The sequence below is a fragment of the Myotis yumanensis genome, unplaced genomic scaffold, assembly GCF_028538775.1.
Source record: "Myotis yumanensis isolate MYYU_CA2020_CCGP unplaced genomic scaffold, mMyoYum1.0.hap1 SCAF_2, whole genome shotgun sequence".
Lineage (NCBI taxonomy): Eukaryota > Metazoa > Chordata > Mammalia > Chiroptera > Vespertilionidae > Myotis > Myotis yumanensis.
In genome coordinates this window covers 90,072,248-90,094,583 of record NW_027223753.1, presented here as the reverse complement: position 1 = coordinate 90,094,583, position 22,336 = coordinate 90,072,248, and the positions used below count along the sequence as shown (strand labels likewise).

At 44.7% G+C, this 22,336-nt stretch overlaps 1 protein-coding gene across 1 annotated transcript in view; it reads left to right on the top strand.

Moving 5' to 3' along the window:
- Positions 1-21,353, top strand: part of LY86 (lymphocyte antigen 86) — a 59,812-nt gene extending 38,459 nt beyond the window's left edge. The window contains exons 4-5 of the mRNA XM_070403445.1: positions 17,026-17,078; positions 20,935-21,353. Of these exons, the coding sequence (XP_070259546.1) occupies positions 17,026-17,078; positions 20,935-21,018 (137 nt within the window). The 3' untranslated portion in view covers positions 21,019-21,353. The remainder of the gene's footprint in view (positions 1-17,025; positions 17,079-20,934) is intronic.
- The last annotated feature ends 983 nt before the right edge of the window (positions 21,354-22,336 follow it).

Here is a 22,336-nt window from a genome sequence, read left to right as displayed (position 1 = left end):
AGACTTTGCAAAGAGAGACCAGCACAGAGTAAGAATGCAATAAATTCTTGTTTTATTGAATTTGCAGGTGACAAAATGAATGCAAGTATCCCACCTCCTAAGTGACTATCTAATGATGCTTACGCATGCCACAAAGACACAGGCACATCCAATCCCAGAAACCAGTAAATTATCTTGATCTTCCACATTTAAGAAAACCTATTTTTCCTCAGTGAGTGGTTTTAATCCTATATAATAAAAAGGTAATATGCAAATTGACCAAACAGTGGAACAACAGCACCACAACACCAGTGGCCCCTCACCCCCATAGGCTCTGTTCCCAAGCGGGTCCCTGGAACCCGATCGGGGGCGGGGCCGACAAACTGCCCGCAGTCCCTTGCCCCAGCCGGCCCACCCCTGATGGCTCCCATCAGGGGTGGGCTGGCTGGACCCCACCAGTGTATGAATTCATGCACCGGGCCTCTAGTAGAATTAATAAAACAGAAGAGATATTGTCCCCCAAATTAAAGTGTTCAATTTTGTTTGGCAGCTCAAAAAGCTGATTTTGCCTTATTCAAATGCTGGGCAGCCCTTCAGACATTTATTTGCTTTGTTGTCATGGAGTTGATAGCTTCATAGGCAGGCTGAGAAGCCAGAACTTGGGAAATTGCCAAGAAATTTCATATATATATAAAATGATCAGAAAAGTAATATACAAATGCTACATGCACAAATAATTATGTAAATTACTAAACCAGAGAAACTAAAACCTTAAATTCAGAGGCTTCTTGGGTTATTACATTTTTTTAACCCACCCATCAACCCAGTGCAGGAATGATGCTGCTGAAAAGAAGTGATGACTTCTAAGACCAGAATTAAGAGAAAAACATGCACCAAGGAGGACCTAAGGCAATACAAACCCGAGCATAAGCTGTTGTTGACATTTTAAACAGAAGCAAAGTCCCTCTGGGGTTCACAGGTCCTTCTTAGAAGAGCAGTGAGAAAACTTGGCGTCCACTGTGGGCAGCCCATTATGGTGTCAGTTGTAGATGAATTGTTTGATACTTCCATGGCATTATAGTGCACCCCTCTGCAACCTGCACCCCGCTGACTGTAATCCGAGCCAGATAAAAACACAAAATGGGTCAGGTTTAGTGAGACTGTGTGGACAAAATGTTCTCTTTCCTTCTGCATCTTCCCAGCTAGCTAAGACAAGAGCACATTGGATTTAAAAACCAAGTGATAGTCTTTTGGCATTGTTAATTTGGGCGCAATAGCTTCTAAGTCCAATCATAGGGGATTGACTAAGTAGACTATTGTCAGGCCAAACAAAGGTATTTAAATGGCTTTCTAGGAGAATATTAAATTACATTGAAATAAACATATAAGGCTATTGTTAAGTGACACAGAAGCTTGCTATAAAAGAGTAATCACTATTACATCTTGTTTTTATTTAAGTGTATTTAAATGTATACACCAAAAAAAGCTTTAAAATAGCATACACCTAGGTGCTGAATAGTGGTTATCTCTAAGTGATGGAACTGCAGATCTTTATTTTTATCTTTTTTTGGAAATCTCTTTTGCTTTTATAATAAATACTAGAGGCCCAGTGCATGAAATTTGTGCATGGGTAGGGTCCCTAGTGGCTGCCGGCTGCCAGCCAGGACCTCCCTTTCCCTGGCAACTGTCTGCCACAGGCTGGGGCCTTACTTCCTGTGGTTGGCCAGCTGGTCCCACCCCCTGGTCAAACTCCTGGTTGAACTCCCAGTCGAGGGGACAATTTGCATATTAGGCTTTTATTATATAGAATAAATGGTTACCCCTTTAATTATATACATTCTATATCCTTTCTCTGGGACACCGTTAGCCCCCTGTACCCAGGTTCATTGAGAAGGGATCAAAATGGGCCACTATTTTAATTCCCACTCCATTAATGCTAGTTTAGGTCTTTTCTCTGCTGATCACATAGGTTGATCTGCTTTACTTGATCTTCATGCTTTTAAACGGGCTCCATCAGCTCCACATCAATTAAATTGAATGTCCTTAATAACTACACCCAATTATAAACCCTAAGGAAGGAAGCTGCAGTAACTTTCTTAATATTTAAGTTAAGAACAGTAATGCTGGTAGAACCTCTGTGTGGCTAGTCAGGTTTGGCCTCGTCCACAGTCACCAACTGTGCCCTTTCCCCAGGTTATACATTACTTAGTCCCATGCTGTTGTCTTGGTTACACGTTAGGCACATGTGGCTTCTCAGCCATGAAAACATAGCTAGTCTAAGTTGAGATGTACTGCAAGTATAAAATAGAGACTCAATTTTAAAGACTTAATATGAAAAAGAGCAAGATATCTCAATCAAATTGTTATATTGGTTATCAGTTTAAATGATAATATTTGGGATCTATTGACTTGAATAAAATATATCATTATTACATTTATCAACAATAAAATATATTATTAACAAATTGTTCAAATTAATTTTACCTATTTAAATGTGCACCCCCCCCCCAAAAAAAATAAAAACCACATGAAATTATACATGCTACCATCATTATATTTCTACTAGAGGCTTGGTGCACAGCACGGGTGGGGTCCCTCCCAGCTGATTGGGGCTGATCGGTCAGGAGGAGAGATCGTGGGAGGTTGGCTGGCCGTAGGAGGTTGGCTGTGGGAGCGCACTGACCAGCAGGGGGCAGCTCCTGCAATGAGCATCTGCTCCCTGGTGGTCAGTGTGCATCATAGCTACCAGCCGGTCATCCAGTCACTTAGGCTTTTATATATATAGATTAGGCAATGATGCATTATAATCTCCCTTTACAATTTTCAAGATTCCCAGACCAATTAATTCAGAATCTCTGGTGGTAAGACCCAAGCCAGGTGATTTCAATGTTCAGCCAAAGCTGAGGAAGGAGGAGGACCTTAGCCCCAGGTAGGCATTGCACAATATGTGCCAGGGACCTTTCCAGGCAATAACTACTCTACTGTTTGCACCAACCTTATGACATATAGAAACTACTGCTACTAGCCTCATGTTAACATATGAGGAAATTGAGACCCAGAGAGGTTAAGTAACTTACCCTGAGTCACAAAGAAAGCAGGCAGTGGAGCTGGGTTTCTCCCCAAAACGTTGGGCTCCAGAGACTTGCTCTTATCCTGTCTGCTACCTATCCTCTTGGAACATAAATGAAACTGCTGGAGAAGTATATCTCATTTTAGCCCTCCACTAAGACTGAGAAGTGATCAAAAGACATGACCAAATTACAGAAATCAAATCATCATTTTGGGGCATAACAGCCATTATATAAGGCAGTGTTTCTCCAAGTGTGGTCCCCAAACTAGCAACATCAGCCTCATCCAAGAAATTTTAATAATGCAAATTTTTACTTTCTACCCAGACTTACTAAATTAGCAACTCAGTGTTTAGGGCTTGCAATTCTGTACTTTATCAAGCCCTTTAGGTCACCAGTCCGCAAACTTTTTCTGTAAAGGACAAAATAGCAGACATTTTAGGCTTTGCAGATGATATTTTCTTTACTCAACTCTGCTCTTACAGTGTGAAAGGGGCTACAGACAATATGGAGATGAATTGTACTGTTTTGTTTTCTCACTTCTATCTAAGGTTAGCCCCTACAGTTCTCATTTTCTGACCTAGGCTTGATTTCATTTCAGAATGAGTGACCATAGAAATGCCCACTCTCTTCAGGGAAACCTGACATTTAACCATGGAGGTGTGGTCCATTCCCACAGCCCCAACAAGATTATCCCACAGTTGTCTGACTTCTCCCAAAGTCTGGGTTTGTCAGCACAAAGCAACACCACAAACAAGGCACCCACAGCCTGTCTAGCTTGGAAATGAGTGGAGTTCACCCCAGTCTCTCTTATTTTGTTCTGATTTATCAAGAGTTCAACACACCTTGATGTCCATTCTCAACAAAATGGGATTCGTTTTGTTTAACAAGTTTCCTATAATATCCCATTTTAGGAAGATGGGAGTGAAACAATAAGTGAAACAGAGCAAAAAAATTGATTGTAGGATTTATAATCTCAGAAGTATGACTAAGCCCCTCTAAGCCCCGCTCACCCCCCAAAAAAACATGTAAGGTGAAAATTACTCAAAGGAACAGGGTGGCTCATGTTTTGGCTGTCTAGAATATATTGTATAGGGCTATGTAGAAAGCAGACTCTCAACTGGACATGAGCCTGGAGATCTGGGCAAAGACCCAGATTAAGGCCATAAAGTAAATAGAATGAAGAAAGGATTTTCACTCTTGATGACAAAAGACACATCAACTGTTATGCTTGTTTCAGCCCAAGCCTCTGGGAGTTCTAGCCAGGGTAGGTCAACCCAGGCAAAAGGCATTGGTTTCACAGCACTAAGTAGTAATTGGCTTTCAAAAATGACTTGTTTATTGTTTTACGGATTGACTTGTGGATATCAATTGCACCTACCTTCTTGCCAAAACCAGCTAAAATTAAAATAAAGGCCTGGAGAAGTTAAATAAGTGAAGTGAAGTGTGTGTGTGTGTACATACTATGATTATAAACTAGGAGACTGTGATTGACATGGTTGAAACATGATGAAAACTCGGGAGGACTTGATCTTACATGTGTGACAGATCCCAGAGAGGTGCCGCAGACAGCAGGCCCCACAAGAACTGCTGGTGTGGGGTGCACCACCCCTGTACATGAGCACTAGCCACTTTCAGTAGGAGCAAAATCAATTATGAAATACATGTGCCAGATATGAACACACTTCACTTCATGCAGTGTGTAAGCTACAGAAAAAATTGGTTGTGGATTTAATTTTCAATGCATCTGGAAAGCTTGCAATTAAATATTGCAGTGACACCTTTTGTAGGCTGAAGAATCCTTTAGATAAAAAAATAACTGCTCCCTGATGTATCTTTTGTGTAAATCTGAACTTTCCTGCTTTCACTGTTTGTTCAAAGTGGGGAATACATCATAATTAAATGAATTTCAATGCACGACAGAGTAGATCCCCTGAGAAATGTATTTAAAGTCTGACATGAGCCGAACCGGTTTGGCTCAGTGGATAGAGCGTCGGCCTGCGGACTGAAGGGTCCCAGGTTCGATTCTGGTCAAGGGCATGTACCTTGGTTGTGGGCACATCCCCAGTGGGGGGCGTGCAGGAGGCAGCTGATTGATCTCTCTCATCGATGTTTCTAACTCTCTATCCCTCTCCCTTCTTCTCTGTAAAAAATCAATAAAATATATTTCAAAAAAATAAAATAAAATAAAGTCTGACATGAGATTGTCAACAGGGTGGATATTTTCTCTGATAGCAGCTACGAGATTCTGCAATAATACTGATTTTACATGTACAGATAAGACAAAGATACAAGCATAGCAGGTACTCACATTGGCTCCCTGTCCTTCCTCACTGCTAGAGCGTTTCTCATCTGTCCCAGTTCATACTGAACACATGTGTCCGGCCATCCTTGAAACATCTTTAATTGCTGAGCTTCTGAGTCTTTGTAGCTATTCAAAATTCAGTCCGAATAGCAACTCAGATTTCATTGGCTAGATTTCTATTGCCTTAGCTATCTCTTTTTCTGTGTGCTCCTTTTCATAGGTTTATATAATGGAGGACATTTGGAAATTGCCTTAACTTGGAAAAATTCCTATAAATGCTCTCTGCAAAATGCCTTACACATTGCATTTCTCTGGTAAGAGACGGGCAAAAGCCACCTTCCAGGCAAGTGCTACCTGGAAGAAGCTCCACCATTAATCTATGCCGACGACCTAGCACCTCCATAAAGCCACGCACCCCTACAGTAGGCCTCGCCTCTCATCTGTTTAACACCCGCTGCACTGGCATGCACCAGGAGTGCGGTCATTGGTTTGTGCTATAGGAGAAGGCGAAGGCCTCAATTTTAAAGCATGTCTTTACCAGGATAGCACTTCTGTCCTACCTGTTTGTTCACCTTCAATTTCTGGGCCATTAGACCATCTGCTCTATAAGCTCATTTGCTTCAGGCTTTCTGCTCTGCTGGTCCCCCCACCTTATCCTCAGTCTGTCCCAGCTGCAGCTTCAGGTTCCAGCCTTCATCAACTATTGCTAATAGCCCCGATGACAAAGTGGCTTAGGTGGGAATTCGTGGCTTCACTTGCCATGGATGAATCAATAGACCTGCAGGGCGAGTGATGTTCTCTGCCACCTGGGAAATGGCAGTTTCTCCCGCCATCATCATTTGCGCTGTCATTTTGTAGTTGCAGGCAGCATGCTACCGAAACCAATATTATTCTGGAAGAGTGTTCTGTTGCCTGCCGCATCACACTTGCTGCATCGGGAGCAGGGCCCCGCCCAGTCCAGTGGTTCTCCAGCCTGAGCGTCAGCATCACCTGGCAGACTTGCTCTACCACAGACTGTCGGCCCCACTCCAGTTTGCAATTCAGTACAGCTGGAGAGAAGCCGGGGAATCTGCATTTCTCACAAGTCCCCAGTAAGGCTGCTGCTGTTGGTCCAGGGACCACATTTGAGAGCCACCAGCCTACCACATAATAAGCACAAGCTAGACGCACAGAGCTGGACCTCTACTGCCACTTACCGTTATGTGACTGCAGGCAAGTTCATCTCTCTGAGCCTCAGTTTCTTCATCTGTATGATGAGGAAAATACGAGTAACCTTACAAGACTGTTATAAAGACAAAATGGGATCATCTGTGTGAAGGCGTTAGCACAGAAAGCCGTTTGGCACAGGGTAAGCACTCGATAAGTGATAAATGCTTGCCACTTCCTGCAGCTGATTAGGGAGTTCTCAAGCAAGGGCACTGAGCCCTGAAGTCATCCATCTCCGAGTGCAAGTCTGCGTTTTCACAAGGCCCGGAGAGGCAGTACAGCTTTCGAGGCTTAGAATTTAAGGCCTTTTCCCTCAGAGGTAGCAGAAACTTGACTTTGGTCCAAGCTGTGTGGCCTCTAGCGGCTGACAAAGTGGGGGCTGCAGGCCCGCTTGCACCCCTGGGGAGAGAGCCCCCTGTGCACTGCTCAGGGAAATGGAGATTGGCAGCACCATCTCCTCAGCCGTCAGCCTCTCTTCTCTTCATGTTTTATTCTTTGTCTGCATACTTCAAAATGTTTCGGGCAGCTGTGGATTCCTTCTTGTGAGTACAGGGTAGCAGCTGCTGCTACAAATTCATAGGGAATCAGCAAAAACAGCAGTTTAGTATTGAATTAACAGAAACTTCCCACTCTTACTCTGTAAAAAATAGAGCTAGAAACAACGGTCACCATAGAAAGGGCACCAGCAGTGACCAAGCCTAAGAGGACTTTTTCTTTCTAAGAACAAACAAAAACCAAACAAACAAAAGGAAACGCGTTGCCTATTACGAAATCCTATAGCCTGGGAGCTTCCCCTCTTTTCTCAAATTCAAGCCTCTTAGTAGGAGCTAATAATACGGGGAAACTACCATGACATCAGCGGAGTCTCTGCTTTAGTTGAGCTCAGCACATTGAGACTAGTGATGATCTAGGGCCAGAAGCATTTTCAATTTTCTAACACAATACAAGCTCCTTTACAAATCCGGGCCTCCTATGGAATTTCATAAGTTTGCTCAATGACTCAAACACTCACCTGCGTGCAGGAATCATTAGGAAGCTAATTAAGGAGGCTGACTGCCAGCTCCCCACATCACATCAAAGCTCTGATCCCAGGGATCAGTGGGTTTGCATTTTAACAGCATCCTGAGAGCTCTGAGGTGTGTGGACCCAAGAGGCCCTCAACCTGTAAAAGCCCTCCCAACCCTCCCACCCCGCCCCGTGATGTCTATTTCATTATTTCTAATCACATTGCTCTTTCCTGTGGCTGTCCCAGGTTTCTGGAGATCAACTCCATTTCTTCTCCTCTCTCTCCTCCCATCACCATCTCTTCATTTCCATTTCTGGAAATCCAATCAGCCCACCAATTCACAAGTTGTATTTTGAGAGTTAAGTGTTTATCCACAGAAATCCAGAAATAGGTTGATAGAGAAAATAGCTGAAATTCTCTTTCCCTCCTAACTGCCGGAGTTATGTATCTCCTGAAGGGAACTGGGGCAGTAAAGACAGAAAGGTCTTGAAGGAGGAATACAGTTGGAATGAATCACTTCACTTTTTGAGCCTCGGTTCCTCCTCAATGACGTCATAATTGGCACTCTCTCTAGAATGTAGCCACTAGCCACCTGTGGCCACAGAGCGCCAGAAATGTGGCCCGTCCAAAGTGAGATGTGCTCTAAATGTAGAATACACGCTGAATTTTAAAGACTTTGTGCAAAATAAAAGTATAAAAATAATTTTAAACATCTTTAATATTTTTTATATTGGTTACCTGTTGAAAATATAATATTTTAAATATTTGGGTTAAAATACATATATTATTAAATTAATTCTACTTGTTTCTCTTCCCTATTTTTCAAATGTGGCTACTAGAACATTTTCAATTACATAAATGGCTCACATTATATTTCTGTTGGACAGTGCTAACCTAAATCTGCTCTGTCCAGGTTGGCAGTCACTAGTCACATGTGGCTATTTAAAATAATTTACATTTAAATTAAATTTAAAATTCAATTCATCAGTCACATTAGCCACATTTCAAGTTCTTAATGGCCACATGTGGCCAGTGGTCACCTGATTTGAGGTTGCAAGCATAGCCGAGCCCCATATCTGCAGAATGCTCTGTTAGGCAGCACTCACCTAGTGCCTTCTATGTTGCTCTAAGTGTTTTTAACAGTCTGTCCTGAACTCATTTGGATTAGTTTATGTTAGCAATTTTACTCTCTAGCTCAGCTGTCGGCCCAAGCACCTTCCATTTTGTCCAAATGTGGATAGCCCCTGTCTTCTCCCAAAGTGGGAGGCTCAGAGCCCCACAGGGGCAGTCCAGGGCATTCATTCTCCTTGCTGCTCTTTGGGACAAAAGTCATAGAACAGGTTATAGGGTGTTTAGATTTAGCTTCTTGGCTGGGTGGCTCTGTCATCAGAAACAGTTTTCTGGGACTACCCATAGCTCCTATGGGCCCTCATATGAATTAAGAGAAGGTGTACTTTCCACCAGGAAGCATTCTTAGTTTGGGGTCCTCCCAACAAAGCCAGAAACAAAAACCTGGGGGTGAATAGTTTATTGGGATGTGAGACCAGGAAGCAAGAGTAGGAGAGGAGCAAGAGGGACTCAGTGCAAGAGGAAGGGCCAAGAAGTGAGGGGTCAAAGAGCTGATGACCAGTGTGGAGAACTTGGGCAACTATAATGTGTGTCTCAGAATTGTCCCTCTGAAGGTTAGGAATCAATGGCACTTATCCCTGATTCTAAGTCTTCTAAGTTGAGGATTTCCCTGGGGAATAGAGTCCCTGAACTTCCCCTCATGGGCTGCTTTGCAGCAGACTACTGTGGAGGGGCAAGCACTTGACCTGGGATATGGCAGAAGTGCAGCTGATGCTCACCACGGCTGGCGTGACGTCAGGATGGGCAAGGGAATGTGCACAGGATACCAGAAGTATCTGCAGGTGGGAGCCAGCCCAGCCCCAGGCTGCACAGTCGGCTCAGCGGGAGAGGAGCTAGATTTCTGCTCCCACTTCCCCCTCGGCCGGGCTGGTCTGTGCAGCTGCATGTGGCGTGGCTGCAGGACCACCTCTGAGATGGTGCAGGCAGGGCTATGCACTGCAGGACAGACAAAAAGGACTGCAGCTGCTCTAGAGAATAACAGGAAATACGGCCAGGAGATGAAGAAAGTGACAATTAGGACTAAAAAATATTATAAAATATAAACACTGGACCTGGGCCTATCCTAGAGCTACCTACTCACACTGCCTGGAATCCACTGAAACCTTGAAACCTCAAGGTTCCCACGGGGATTCTGGCACAGGCACAGTCACCCTGGAGGCAATGGGCAATATTCTGAGTCCCCAGCCCCAGGCAAGCTCATTATTAATTTAAGTGATGTCTAACCAAGAACTGGCTCTGCACCCTGTGGGACCAGAAATGCAACAGCCTCCAGGCCAGAGACAGAAAAAAGCAGAACTCATGGTGGCAGCGAGGAGGAGGTGAAGAGCAGGGGGCCTGGCCCCACCACCTGCCAAATCTGGGGTCTCTTTAAGGAGATACGCAAGACAGGGAGAGAAGGCATGTTTAGAGCTCACCAAAACGAATACACTCACTCCCTCTCACTCCAAAGAGGAGACTCTTGGTCTGCCTGCAACATTCTCCCTCCTCCCTCCTCCCTCCTCACCATGGGACCACGGCCCACAGGAGCTGCTGCAATGGGCCTTCCCAGACCCTGAGGTCCCTACTGACAGGAGGACAGAGAGAGGGCTGTGCTCCTCCAGGGCATCGCTGTCTCCCAGCCCCCGCTGCGCTGGGCAGGTAGGAAACAGGCTCAAATGCTGAATAAATAAATAAGTGATAATTTTTAAAAATTTGTTCTGAATATACTAATCAACCTATAAATTGAACTCTATATTATCCTGTCAAGCACCCTCATAATATTTATAAATTGGACATATTTGTAATAAATTTGGAAAATGAGGGAATTTCAATAGAAGGACTAGGAAATGGCAGGAAGGCCATGCATTGGACCAGGCCACATCCTGGTTACTGAGAACAAAGGGCCGGGCAGCAGCCCGAGTCTCATGTCAGTCTAACCCAAAACCCTCTGTGACATTTCATCTTCACAATTTTCAAGTCAATTTCCTCTCTAAAAGACTCTATGCGCCAACCACACAATGATCTGGGTCAAAAGGCCTATTCACAGAAATGACTTCAGGTCTTCAGAGCCAGAGGGTGAATTCCTTTAATTCACTGTACATTTAAACTGCTAATGATTTTAAATGAAGGAAAGAAAGAAGTGGTAGAGATATACTGGGGCTCTTTTTATAGTACTGGGGTGTGAAAATGTTAATTAAAGGAATCACAGAATCAGAGAGGATCTGAGAAAGGAAGGAGCAGGAATTTAATTTTAGGTGTTGTTTCATCAGGTTAAAAAAAAAAAAAAGACAGTTTCATGCATTGCTTGCAGCAATGCTCATGACTTCATGGGCCCCCAGAACAGCTCCTGTTGAAATGGTAAAGTGTTTGATTTAATAACTCCCTCTCACCCCAGTAAAGAGCCCATTAATAGTGAAGAGCACAAATTAGTAAATTACCAAATCTTTGAACATTAAATGAGCAAAAGGTTTGATATCATTCCCATGGTATTCTTCAAAGAGCCATGCTCAGCCTTTTTACTTAAGCAGCAATTTAAAAAGGAAAAAAAATGAAAAAGAAAAAGAAAGGGCAGCAACAGGTCTTAGCTGTGTACACTGGCTTGGCAAAAAGTTCCCAAACCTAGTCTCGCTCTGTTCCTCATCAGCCGCCAAGTCAGCCCTCATACGTCATATCCAGGAACAATAATATAACAAATGATTACTATTTCTACCCTTACGGGGCACCCCACTTTGCTCAGTGAGTTTGCATACAAGTTCTTAAGTCCTCTGAAAGCCCTGCAGGGAGGGACCCTATTTATATTCTGCAGTTAGGAAGCTGAGGCACAGGATGGTTAGGCAAATTGCCCACCAAGACTTAGTTAGTGACTAGGAGAGGTAGGTCCTGATCCCAAGTGTGTGCCTCCTAGGGCAGGTCGTCGGCACGATGCCACTTTAGAACAATAAGTAGAAGCATAAGTAGGTATAACACATGCCCAAGAGCATCCAGTTGGACCAGACCTGGACAGAAACACTCAGTCCCCATCCCTGGACTCTGCTCTTGAACCACACTGTGTCCCATACCCTGATGTCCAGCATGGGTGATTTTTATTGGTTCATGCCCTCAAGCAGTCAAAATCCCTGAGTTGCAGAAGGTATAAACCTATTCTAGTCAACGAAAGCAAAGACATTTTCTCAAAAGGAGTCACAGAATCAGTGAGAAGGCAGAAAGTAGGCAGCTCTAGAGACTGGTGAGTTGAAATGAAACAAACCATCTCTTGCCAGAAGAGATTCATCCTGTGTCTCTTTGTCCCTCTCTCAGAGTGTCCTGGTTCAGGTCAGAGAGTACCCACTGCGAAAGAGATACTTTCTTAAACTGAAATCATATACTTGTAGCTGGGGCACTGTGTTGCCCAATTCCAGGGGGCACCATAGATTCAGTGTGAATGGTCTGCCCTCCGGTTGCAACACACCAGCAGTACAAATGAATCCCAGACCACCCCTCTAAACCCTCTGCACCTGTGATGTACACTGCCCCCACACACCACTGGCTCCTCACAGCTAACATCTGTATAGCTTAATTATTGCTTCTCCTCCTGATGCACTGGAAGATTCTTAAGGACAAGATCCAGAATGTTAACATCTCTGTTTCAAATACCACATAACATAGAGTAGTAATTTCCAATAAAACTCTCCATATCCACACCCAAATATATACTTCCTTTTAAACATGACTGGACCAGTACATAGAGTGCCATAAAATGGGGGCATTGGCCATCTGGCACATGCTGCATTTGCATGTGGTCCTTAAGGAAGGATAGATAATGCTGAGGACATGGGCATTTAACAGAAGCCAAAGTCTGTACTAAGAATGATCTCCTGGTAGAAGTTCAGTCTCAGATGGCCCTGGGGAGGCCTTTTAAAGGAATATTATCCTCACCCTCCTGGTATTGTTCCACGTGGACAGCTGGTCTTGCCCCTGCCATGCTGCCCCTGGCCCAAAGTCCCTTTTAATGTGGAGAGTTTGATCTGTCTCCAAGTATTTACTGAACAGGTCCTGTGAGAAGCACGAAGTCTCTGTGTCATTAAAAGAGCCCAGTAGCTAACAGCAATAAGCATTTATCACCGCCTTCCTCCTCCACCATCCCTCCTCCCTCATACCCGGTCGGTTGTTCCTAGTGACTCATTCCCTAATCCAGCCTCTTGTGTCAGCACATCCCAGGCCCAGACACTTCCATAGGAATACAATAGCAAGAGCAAGAATGAAGTTGGTTGGCAAACCCATGTCCTGACTCTGGATCTGCTCATGCAGTAACCTCATTCAGTAACCATATATTGCACCTGGCTGTGTGTCAGACTGTGCAATGTGCTCAGAACCATGCAAACAAGAAGGCACAGAAGCCCAGTCTAGTGAGTAAAGCAGGCCTGTAAGCAAATGATTACAATTCCAGGTGGTCAGTGATTCAAATGGTTCCCATAATATTCTTGTCTACTGTCATATCCAGCACCTAGAATAATACCTGGTTTATAACAGATGGACCCCAGCCATGTGGATTAGTGGATGAATATATTAAAGGCTAACACTTAATGATTGCTTACCATGTGCCAGGTGCTGTTATAAGAGTTTTACATGTATTAACTCATTTGATGTTCACAAGAACCCTGTGAGATAGATGTTATTATCACCCACATTTCCTAATAGGCAAACTGAGACAGAAAGGTTGAATGACTTGCCCAGTTAGTAGGAAGAGCTAAGATTCAAATCCAGCCAGGATAGTCTGGCCCCAGAGTCTCTGCTCTTAGCCTCTGCTTATAATATGCTCCGTGCACAGTGCAGGGAGGCAGTCACCATCTGAGGAACTGGACAAGGTTCCATCTTTTCTCCTGACTTAATATTGACATGGATGGCCCACCCAGCACCATGATACCTCAGTTCCTCAACTTCCTTACTTCTAATAACCATTTCCATCATTCCACCTCAACTGCTCTCTCCCATATCAGCTCTGCATCCTGTCATTGCCAGTAAATGCTCTACTTGTGAAATCTGAGTCAAGCCTTCTGACCTCTGGCTTTACCATATCCTTCCAGCTTACCTATTCTATGACCTTATTTGCAATACTGGAAACTCCATTCAACAGACTCCACCACTGTTTTGCTCTTAACCAACTCCTCCTGCCTTCATTTTTTTTCCTTACCCTCCTTAGATCCCATGCTGTTATGATACGCTTTTCCCTGTGTCTATTCCTAGTATCCTTGCCTTTCTCTCCTTATCATTTTTGTCCAGTAAAACTCTAATCCAATCATCTACCCTCTCTATTTTTGCATCAGAGCTACTGAATGTTGCTGAGAAAATATAAATCTTAGCCAACCAGAGAATCTTTAAATTCATAGCCACAAGTCTAAAAAAAAAACCAAAAAAAAAACACTCAACAACATTGCCTAGTAGTCCTACTGTGTTTTTCAAGTAAATTTCTTCCCCACTGTCCATAACTATTTTATGCCATCTTCTTCCTCCTCAATGGATCAGAGTCGTCACCCTCAGGTTTTCCTTACATCTCTGCCCATGACCTTCACTGAAAAAAAAAAAAAAACAAATAAAAACAAAACAGAAGTAATCAGTTTGGAGCCCTGCCATTGGTCCACTGGCAAATCTACAAATCTATCTATATCTGAACCTGTTCTACTGTCTTTTCAACCTCATAACTATGGGAGCAATCTTTGTGCTCTCCTCAAAGGCATATCCCTCCCCTCTCATCTTCCTAAACACTTCATTCCTTCAGTTATTTCCTCTCTTCTGCATCTTCAATCCCTCTCTTTCTACAAGATAATTCCCTTCAAATTACAAACATGGAGCAATATCTCCTGTCTTAAAGAAGCCACTCAACCCTACACTCTCCTCTAATTGTTGTTCATTTCTTTTCTGCTTCTCTCTATAGAAAAACTTTTTTACTTTCTTACCTCCACATCACTCTTCAACCCACCCTATTTGGGCATTTGTTCTCACTTCTCCAATGATCTTGTCAAGGTCACTAAATGACATCCAAATTGCCAAATCTACTGCAAATTTTTGTCCTTAAACAAATTTATGAATATCATTCAACACAGTTGATAATACCCTCCTTTTTTAATTGACTAGAGAGAGAAGGAGAAACATTGACATGAGAATGAAACATCAATCAGTTGCCTCTGGAATGTGCCCCAACCAGGGATCAAACCCACAATCTGAGTATGTGCCCTGACCAGGAATCAAACCTGCCACCTTTTGGTCTATGGGACGATGCTCCAACCAACTGAGCCACACCCTCCTCTTTTGAAGAATATCCATCTGGCTTCATTGATCCACTTCTGGTTGTCCTCCTCTCCACATCCGTTCCTTCTTGATTGCCTTGGCTGGCTTCTCCTTCTCTGTCTCTCTCCTGGATGTTAGAGGGCCTCAGGAGTGGTTCTGGCTCTTCTCCCTTTTCTACCTATTAATTTCATTTTCCTGGGAATGGGGGGGGGGGGGGGGGTGCTCTCATACTGTCCTATGTCCTTATCACCATTTACATGTTAATGACTCCAATATTCATACTCTATCTCTAACCTCTTTCAAAAATTCCAGATCATGTATCCTACTGCTCTCAAGGTCCCTTAATAATCACCCCAAAGATAATCACTAGGGTATTACCTCTAATCACTGTCCCTACACAGAGGTCTTCCTCCCCAGGCTCTCCTATCTCAGTAAATGAACCCCCATCTGCCCAGGTGCTCAACCCTAAACTCTCCTTTGCCCTCCCTCCACATGCAACTCATCACTAAGTCCTGTCTCCGAGTGTAGTCATGATTTTATTCATTTTCCTCCATCACCACCCTCATGCTTCACTAATCCATCTCTCCCCTTAGCCACTGAATGGCCTCCATTCTAGGCCTCTGCACACATTTGTCATTTGACTTTTTACCACCTTTTTACTTGGGCCCTTTTGTTCACTACACTTCAGCACTCTCATCTCCCTCTGTCCTTCCTTCCCAAACTCTTGTCCATATCAGGGCCTTTGTCCTCTTTCTGGTGCCCTGGGGTTCTCTTCTCCCAGATCTTCAAATGGTCACATCACTCTCCTCCCTCAGGGCTTAGCTCCAATGTCATCTCCTTAGAGACACCTTCCCTGACCAGCCATCCTATCAAACGTGGTGTCTCCCAGTACACACCTTTAGAAACATTTACTGAGTGCTTCCCAGACATTGATGCTTTCCAATGATTACTTCTTTTATTTTTCACAGCTTGATGAAGTGAGCACTGTTATTGTCATTATTATATTCATCTTAAAAACAAGGAAACTGGTGCAGCCACTATGGAAGACAGTATGGAGCTTCCTCAAAAAGTTAAAAACAGAACTCCCATTTGACCCAGTGATCCCACTTCTAGGAATATATCCCAAGAAACCCGAAACACCAATCAGAAAAGATATATGCATCCCTATGTTCATAGCAGCACAATTCATCATAGCTAAGATCTGGAAACAGCCTAAGTGCCCATCAGTAGATGAATAGATTAGAAAACTGTGGTACATCTACATGATGAAATACTATGCTGCTGTAAAAAAGAAGGAATTCTTACCATTTGCGACAGCATGGATGGAACTGGAGAGCATTATGCTAAGTGAAATAAGCCAGTCAATGAAAGAAAAATACCACATGATCTCACTCATTTATGGATAATTAAGACCATTATAAACTGATGAGCAAAAATAGATACAGAGGCAGAGCAACATCGAACAGACTGTCAAACTACAGAGGGAAGGCTGGGGAGGGTTGGGGGCTGGGGGAGGGTGGGGTAAGAGAGCAACCGAAGGACTTGTATGCATGCATATGAGCATAACCAATGGATACAAGACACTGGGGGGCATGGGAGGCCAGGGGAGGGTCAAGGGGAGAAAAAAAAGGAGACATATATAATACTCTTTGTAATACTCTAAGCAATAAAACAATTAGAAAAAAGAAAAAGAAAAAAAAAGAATCCATCACTCGCAAAAAAATAAAAATTAAAAAAAATAAAAATAAAATAAGGAAACTGAGCCCAAGGAGGTAATAACTGTCCAAGCTCAAACTGTCTTCAGAGATGGTTTCCGGATTTAACCCTGCTCAGCCTAGCTGCAGCCTGGCCTCTTAACCATCACACCACCTGCCTGGCTTGCCTTACCTGATGTCTCCTTCCAGCACTTTTTACATTCTAGGTACTGTTTATGTGCTGTCAGTGTCCTCATTAGAATATCAGCAGTGTTTGGACAAAGATCTTTTTCTTCACCTCTGGATCCCCAGGGCACAGTGAGCACAGAAAATATGAGAAATCATTTTTGTTTTAAATGGTTGTATAACACTATGTATGTTTTGTTTATTTTTCAGAGCAGATTTATTATGCTGGCCCTGCCACTAATCTTGGATTTGAAATTCCCAAGGTAAAGTTTTGTTTTTCCATTTTGTTTTGTTACTTAATTATTATATTGAGCAGTTTCTCCAAGGAGAACAGAAGAATGGGGGGTAGAGGAGGAGGAGGTGGGAGAGGAGGAGGAATAGGGAATTAAACAGTTAACCCTTCATAGGCCACCAGTAAGAAAACCCTCTTTCAGCAAAGCTGATACCTCATAGTGGGCAATTTCAAATGTTTGATGAACTGGTTTTGTCATTTTAGTATTTGATATTTTATGTCATGTCAGACCTGTGGGGATCCTCTAGGTCAACACCTCCTACATAGAGGGATGTGTCCCTTCAGGGCTGCCCTGCCTGTGGGGACTCCATGTAACTGCAGCTGCTGGGGTGTGGGAGGCAGGCACAGGCTGGCTGTCTTTAGCGCTCAGTAAGGCTGGCCTTTCAGAGAAAGGAATAAACACAACCATGAGGGCTTACAGGTGCCCCAGTTAGCATCCTTACACTGCTATTCAGGGGCTGCCACTGAGTAAATAAAGTGTCCACATCCTGAGTGTTCATGGGAGAGCCTCACAGTTAAGAGTAGAATTTTCCGCTAATTCCATTTTTCTCAAAACAATGTGATTTTATTAGATGGCTGCATGCAAACAGCTCTGACATAAGCAATAAATTTTCAATATGCTACTCCTCAGAGAACTTTAATCAGAAAAAAATATAATAATCTTTATTTTTTTGTTTTTTAAATCATCGTTTTTGTCCTCCAAAAGGGTCGCGTTCTTCATTTAAAAAAATGTGTTTAATTTAATTTCATTTCTCTTGTGTTTCTTTTCTATCCTAGCCTCTGGTTCCTAAGGTCAAAGCTGTGGTGTCTGTAGGCCATCTGGGACCTTCACCAGCATCGCTCGAGTAGCTGGGAACTCCCCCCCCACCCACCCCCCTGGGTTTTTCTTCTCCAGAGCTTTCTCTGCAAGCTTTCAGTATAATATGAGTTTTGCAAATTCTCTTCATTTCTAAAATGTGGGGTCTAAATTCTCCAGATAGATTTTTCTATAAATCTTTGCTATTTGAATTCTTTTTCCTTACTCATTTTCTTTCTGATACCCCGTCCCCTGCCCCCCCCCCCCCCCCCCCCCCCACACACACACACACTGGAGATTGACTTAAAATTTGCAAACAATTGACTTTCATCTTGCATTATTGGCTCTTTTTTTAAAATAAACCAAATTCTGTTAGCAGTTGCTATGAAAGGGGAAAGAACTCTTCATACTCATGGAATCCCTCTGGAATAAAATTTACCAGAGCTGTACAAAGCGTCGTTGCCAGGAAAAACGCTCAATGAGATTATTTCCCAACATGAGGGCAAAGATGCAGTCAGGCCTCCTGGCCCTGGTCTGGGTGTTTGAGCATCTATTGACTATCTTTGCCTGGTCCTCTTGCCTCCTCCTCTTCTGAGGCCTGGGCCTGGGAAGCAGAAACCTGGCCAGCGCTATTTCCCCAACCCCCACCCCACAGCCTGCTGACACCTTGCCAGACCCAACAGGGGAAATAACCCAAGTGGGACACATGCGGCCTGTCACATAAGCAGCAGAGGCAGCTGGAGGCCTTAATCCCCACGTGGGCTCCGATGTTGGCCGAGGACCAGCTGCGGTCAGCTCAGGGTACCTGGCTGACGGCCAGCCCGCAAGGCTCAAAGGCTTCCCTTCCTAATATGGGACAGAGACAGTGCGAAGCCTTTTGGTTTGAAAAAATCCCCTCCTCCCACCAAATCCCCTGGAGATGGGCTCTGTGCTAATTCTGTACCAGCTCGGCTGAAAACTTCCGCTCAGCAGTCCATCTTCAGTGTCTCGGTATTCTTTACTTTTCATAAGCGGTGCCTGGGCCCAGATGGAAGCCCGCCTGGGCCCTGCATCTCTCTGTGACTGTTGTTTTCTGGATTAGAGCTCAAGATCCTTGGGCTTCCAAAGCACATGGGCAACTTGTAGGTACAGCCTGAAATGCGTAAGTGCCAGGGACTGCATGTTCCTAACTCACACATTCGGTGCTCGTCTCAACAGCAGAAAGGCCACCGCTCTGTCCCTTGTCCCTCCGCTGCCCCCTGTCTTCTAGCATGTCCTTCCACCTGCCAGAGTCGGGCACAGTTGCCTAAATACTATTGCCTCTTAAGCCAGAGTATCTATAGCTTGTAGTTCATAATCTAGAAACCCCTCCTTCAAATACTACATCTGACTTTAGGCTTATAAAGCAATAATAAAAACTTTATTTTGTTTTCAATAATTTTATAGGGTATGGACATAAATGCACATGGGCAGTTAAAAGAAAAATAGATGGTGATAATTAAACATAATCACATGCAAAATTTGAGCTGGTTTTTACTCTTAATTACTTCTCTTTTACACTGCTTTGGTTAATTCCTAACACTGCTCCTGTAACCACAGCTGCTCCATATGTGAGAGGTCAGACCCACGGGAGCCTATACAGCACAGAAGCCTCGAGCTGAATGGTGCCTGGGGTGTTCTAATCAATCCCCATGCCCAAGACACCATCCCGAGTGGAACCTGAGTGTCTCGAATACAGTTTTCAGTGGGGGGAACCCATTTGCTCCTGGACCTCTGCTACTTGCTAGGAAGTTGTTCTCTTCTAACAAAAACTGCCTTTCATGCGACTTCTACCCAGCAATCTGATTTACCCTTCCCTCTGACTTACACAGATTGGACCCCTTTCCTTCCTCCCGTGACAGGCGCGTCAAAGATGTGCCAGGAGCCTCCTGCATCCTTCCCGCTTGGGCCCTTGCCCTGCTTAGTGTTGCCGCTGCCCGCCCCAAGCTTTTCCCCTCCAGACTGCTGAGTCTACAGACACTTGCCACGTGGACCTGTGGGGGCTGGGCAGGGCTTCTGCTGGGAGCAAAGCAGATGTGGTTAACCCCTGGGTTCTTTCTGCAGCTCCACACAGGCCTGTGCAGCAGCCACTAACACAGACAAAAGGATTCCTCTGTGGAGTGTTGTTGCCAGAAAGGAAACCTAAAAGACAGCGATGCTTTTTCTGACAGAGCATGTTGGTTTCATAGAGTTGAATTTTGCTCCTCCAGAGGTCTTCCCTGTCTCAGCAAATGACACTTTATCCTTCTATTTGCTCAAGCCAGAATCCTTGGAGTCACCCTTAACCTCTCTCTCTCCCACCCACATGGGTTTCCTTAGTAAATCATATCAACTCTTCTTACAAAATCTATCCACAATCCAAGCCCCATTCCCTGTCCACCATCAGCTCCAAATCAGCATCTCTCATCTGGTTTGCTGAGTCTCCTCCCACCTGCTCTTCCTGCTGCCCTGTCTCTCCCTGCAGCCTTGGGCTAGAGGCAGCCACAGGGACCTGTCAACATGCACCAGGTCAGACCACTCCCCCAGGAAAAACACTTCATGACCTGCATCTCTTTCAGGGCTGAAGACAGCATTCCCATGGCCAGTGAGACCTCCCTGACCTCATCTCTCCCTGCCCCTGGGGTTCCCTCTCCCTGAACCCCACTGAACACTTCACTGGTCCTTAATCTCGCCCCAATCTCCACGGGTCTGCCTTGACCACCCTACTTAAAATTGCAAGCCATCCCTAGCCCCATCCTGCCCTGCCCTGCCCAGCTCTGCCCCACACTCCCAGCACTCCTTCCCTGTGTAATGTCAGCATGTGACACACCACATACACAGCTAGTGATCACATGTGCTGTCTGCCTGTCCAGTGAGCCATAGGCTTCACAGGGCGAGGTTCGGTTTGTCTGCTTCTACTTTATCCCCAGGGTCCAGAGCAGTGCCTCACATGGAAGGTGCTCGATGACTCTTTATTGAGTGGTCCATTACTCTATGGCTCACACACCTCATGCTCTCCTTGTGTCCCTTGCAGGGAGAACACCAGGTTTTGCTGAAACTGTATAATGAAAACCATTCCATGGTGGCCTGTGCCAATGCAACCATCATTTGCTCCTGAGCAGCTCAAAAGCACAGCAGCCTTGTCATGTGGAAATTCCATGCATCTCCAACTGAACCTACTGTGTAAGCAGAAGCTCTGTGAGAAAGCTTGCTGAAGGCACAGGCGCTGACTTAGCCCAGCACCCTGGGCCCCAGACTCCACATGTGGGATGAAGCGCCCCAAATCACCTGCTTCTAAGGAGCCTCCTGGTAGTCACTAAGCAGTCCTGAGGGCCCATCTTCTGTAAGTGGGCACCTCACACCAGACACCCTGCTGCAGCTCCCTAGGAGTACTTCCTCAGGTACCAGAATAAAGAAAGCTGGCCCACAGTTGGTCATGGTTCTTCACAGAGTCTGAGTACAGTCCTGTAGTTATGTCACTTCCTGCAGACACAGCGCCGGGGCCTGGTGCAGCATGGGTGGTTCTAAGATGGTGGTTCTCAACCTTCCTAATGTCGCGACCCTTTAATACAGTTCCTCATGTTGTGGTGACCCTCAATTTCATTGTTACAAATTGAACATAATTAAGGCATAGTGACTAATCACAAAAACAATATGTAATTATATATGTGTTTTCCGATGGTCTTAGGCAACCCCTGTGAAAGAGTCGTTCGACCCCCAAAGGGTTGAGAACCGCTGTTCTAAGAGATTCCGGAGGATGGTAGTCCTGCTAAAGCTAGTGCTCTAGGGAAACATGTATCCTTCTGCTGGGAAAGCCCCGCACCCTGGACCTCAAGGGCAGAGAAGCTGATGAAACCTCATAAAGAGTGACATCAAAGTCTTATTTGATGGATAGCTGCAGAGCTATGTACCAGGCCTTGCACTCAGCCTGGTACTCCAGGGAGCAAAGCAGGCACTGTCCCTGCCTTCACGGAGCGTGCGGTCCCCTGCAATATTACAAAGCCATGTGTCGGCCAGTGGACACATTTATTCACACACAGAAGCACCTCAATGCCCTCTGTTATGAGCAGGTGGCCTGCCTGCTGTCAAAGCCATTTTGGCAGCCCCGTCTTCTCCTGTCCCGGCACCTGCAGAACCGATTGGTGGGCCCCACAGCCCCCTTTGCCATCCTGAGTCTTCCCCAACCCCCCTTCCTATGTCCCCGGGCCCAATGCCTGTCTGGCCTGTTCTCCTGCAAAGGGGCTGGAGATAGGTGACTGGGTTGACTTTATCATTTGCAGATTTTTTCTATCCATGACAGTGCCGCTATATTAGAGATTAAAGAGGAAAACATGCCATAGTTTTAAAAAGTTCATTGCTATCAATTACTGTCTGCATATAATTAAACTACCTAGAATAGCAATCTATAAATACTTGGTGAATCCAAACTTTAAAAC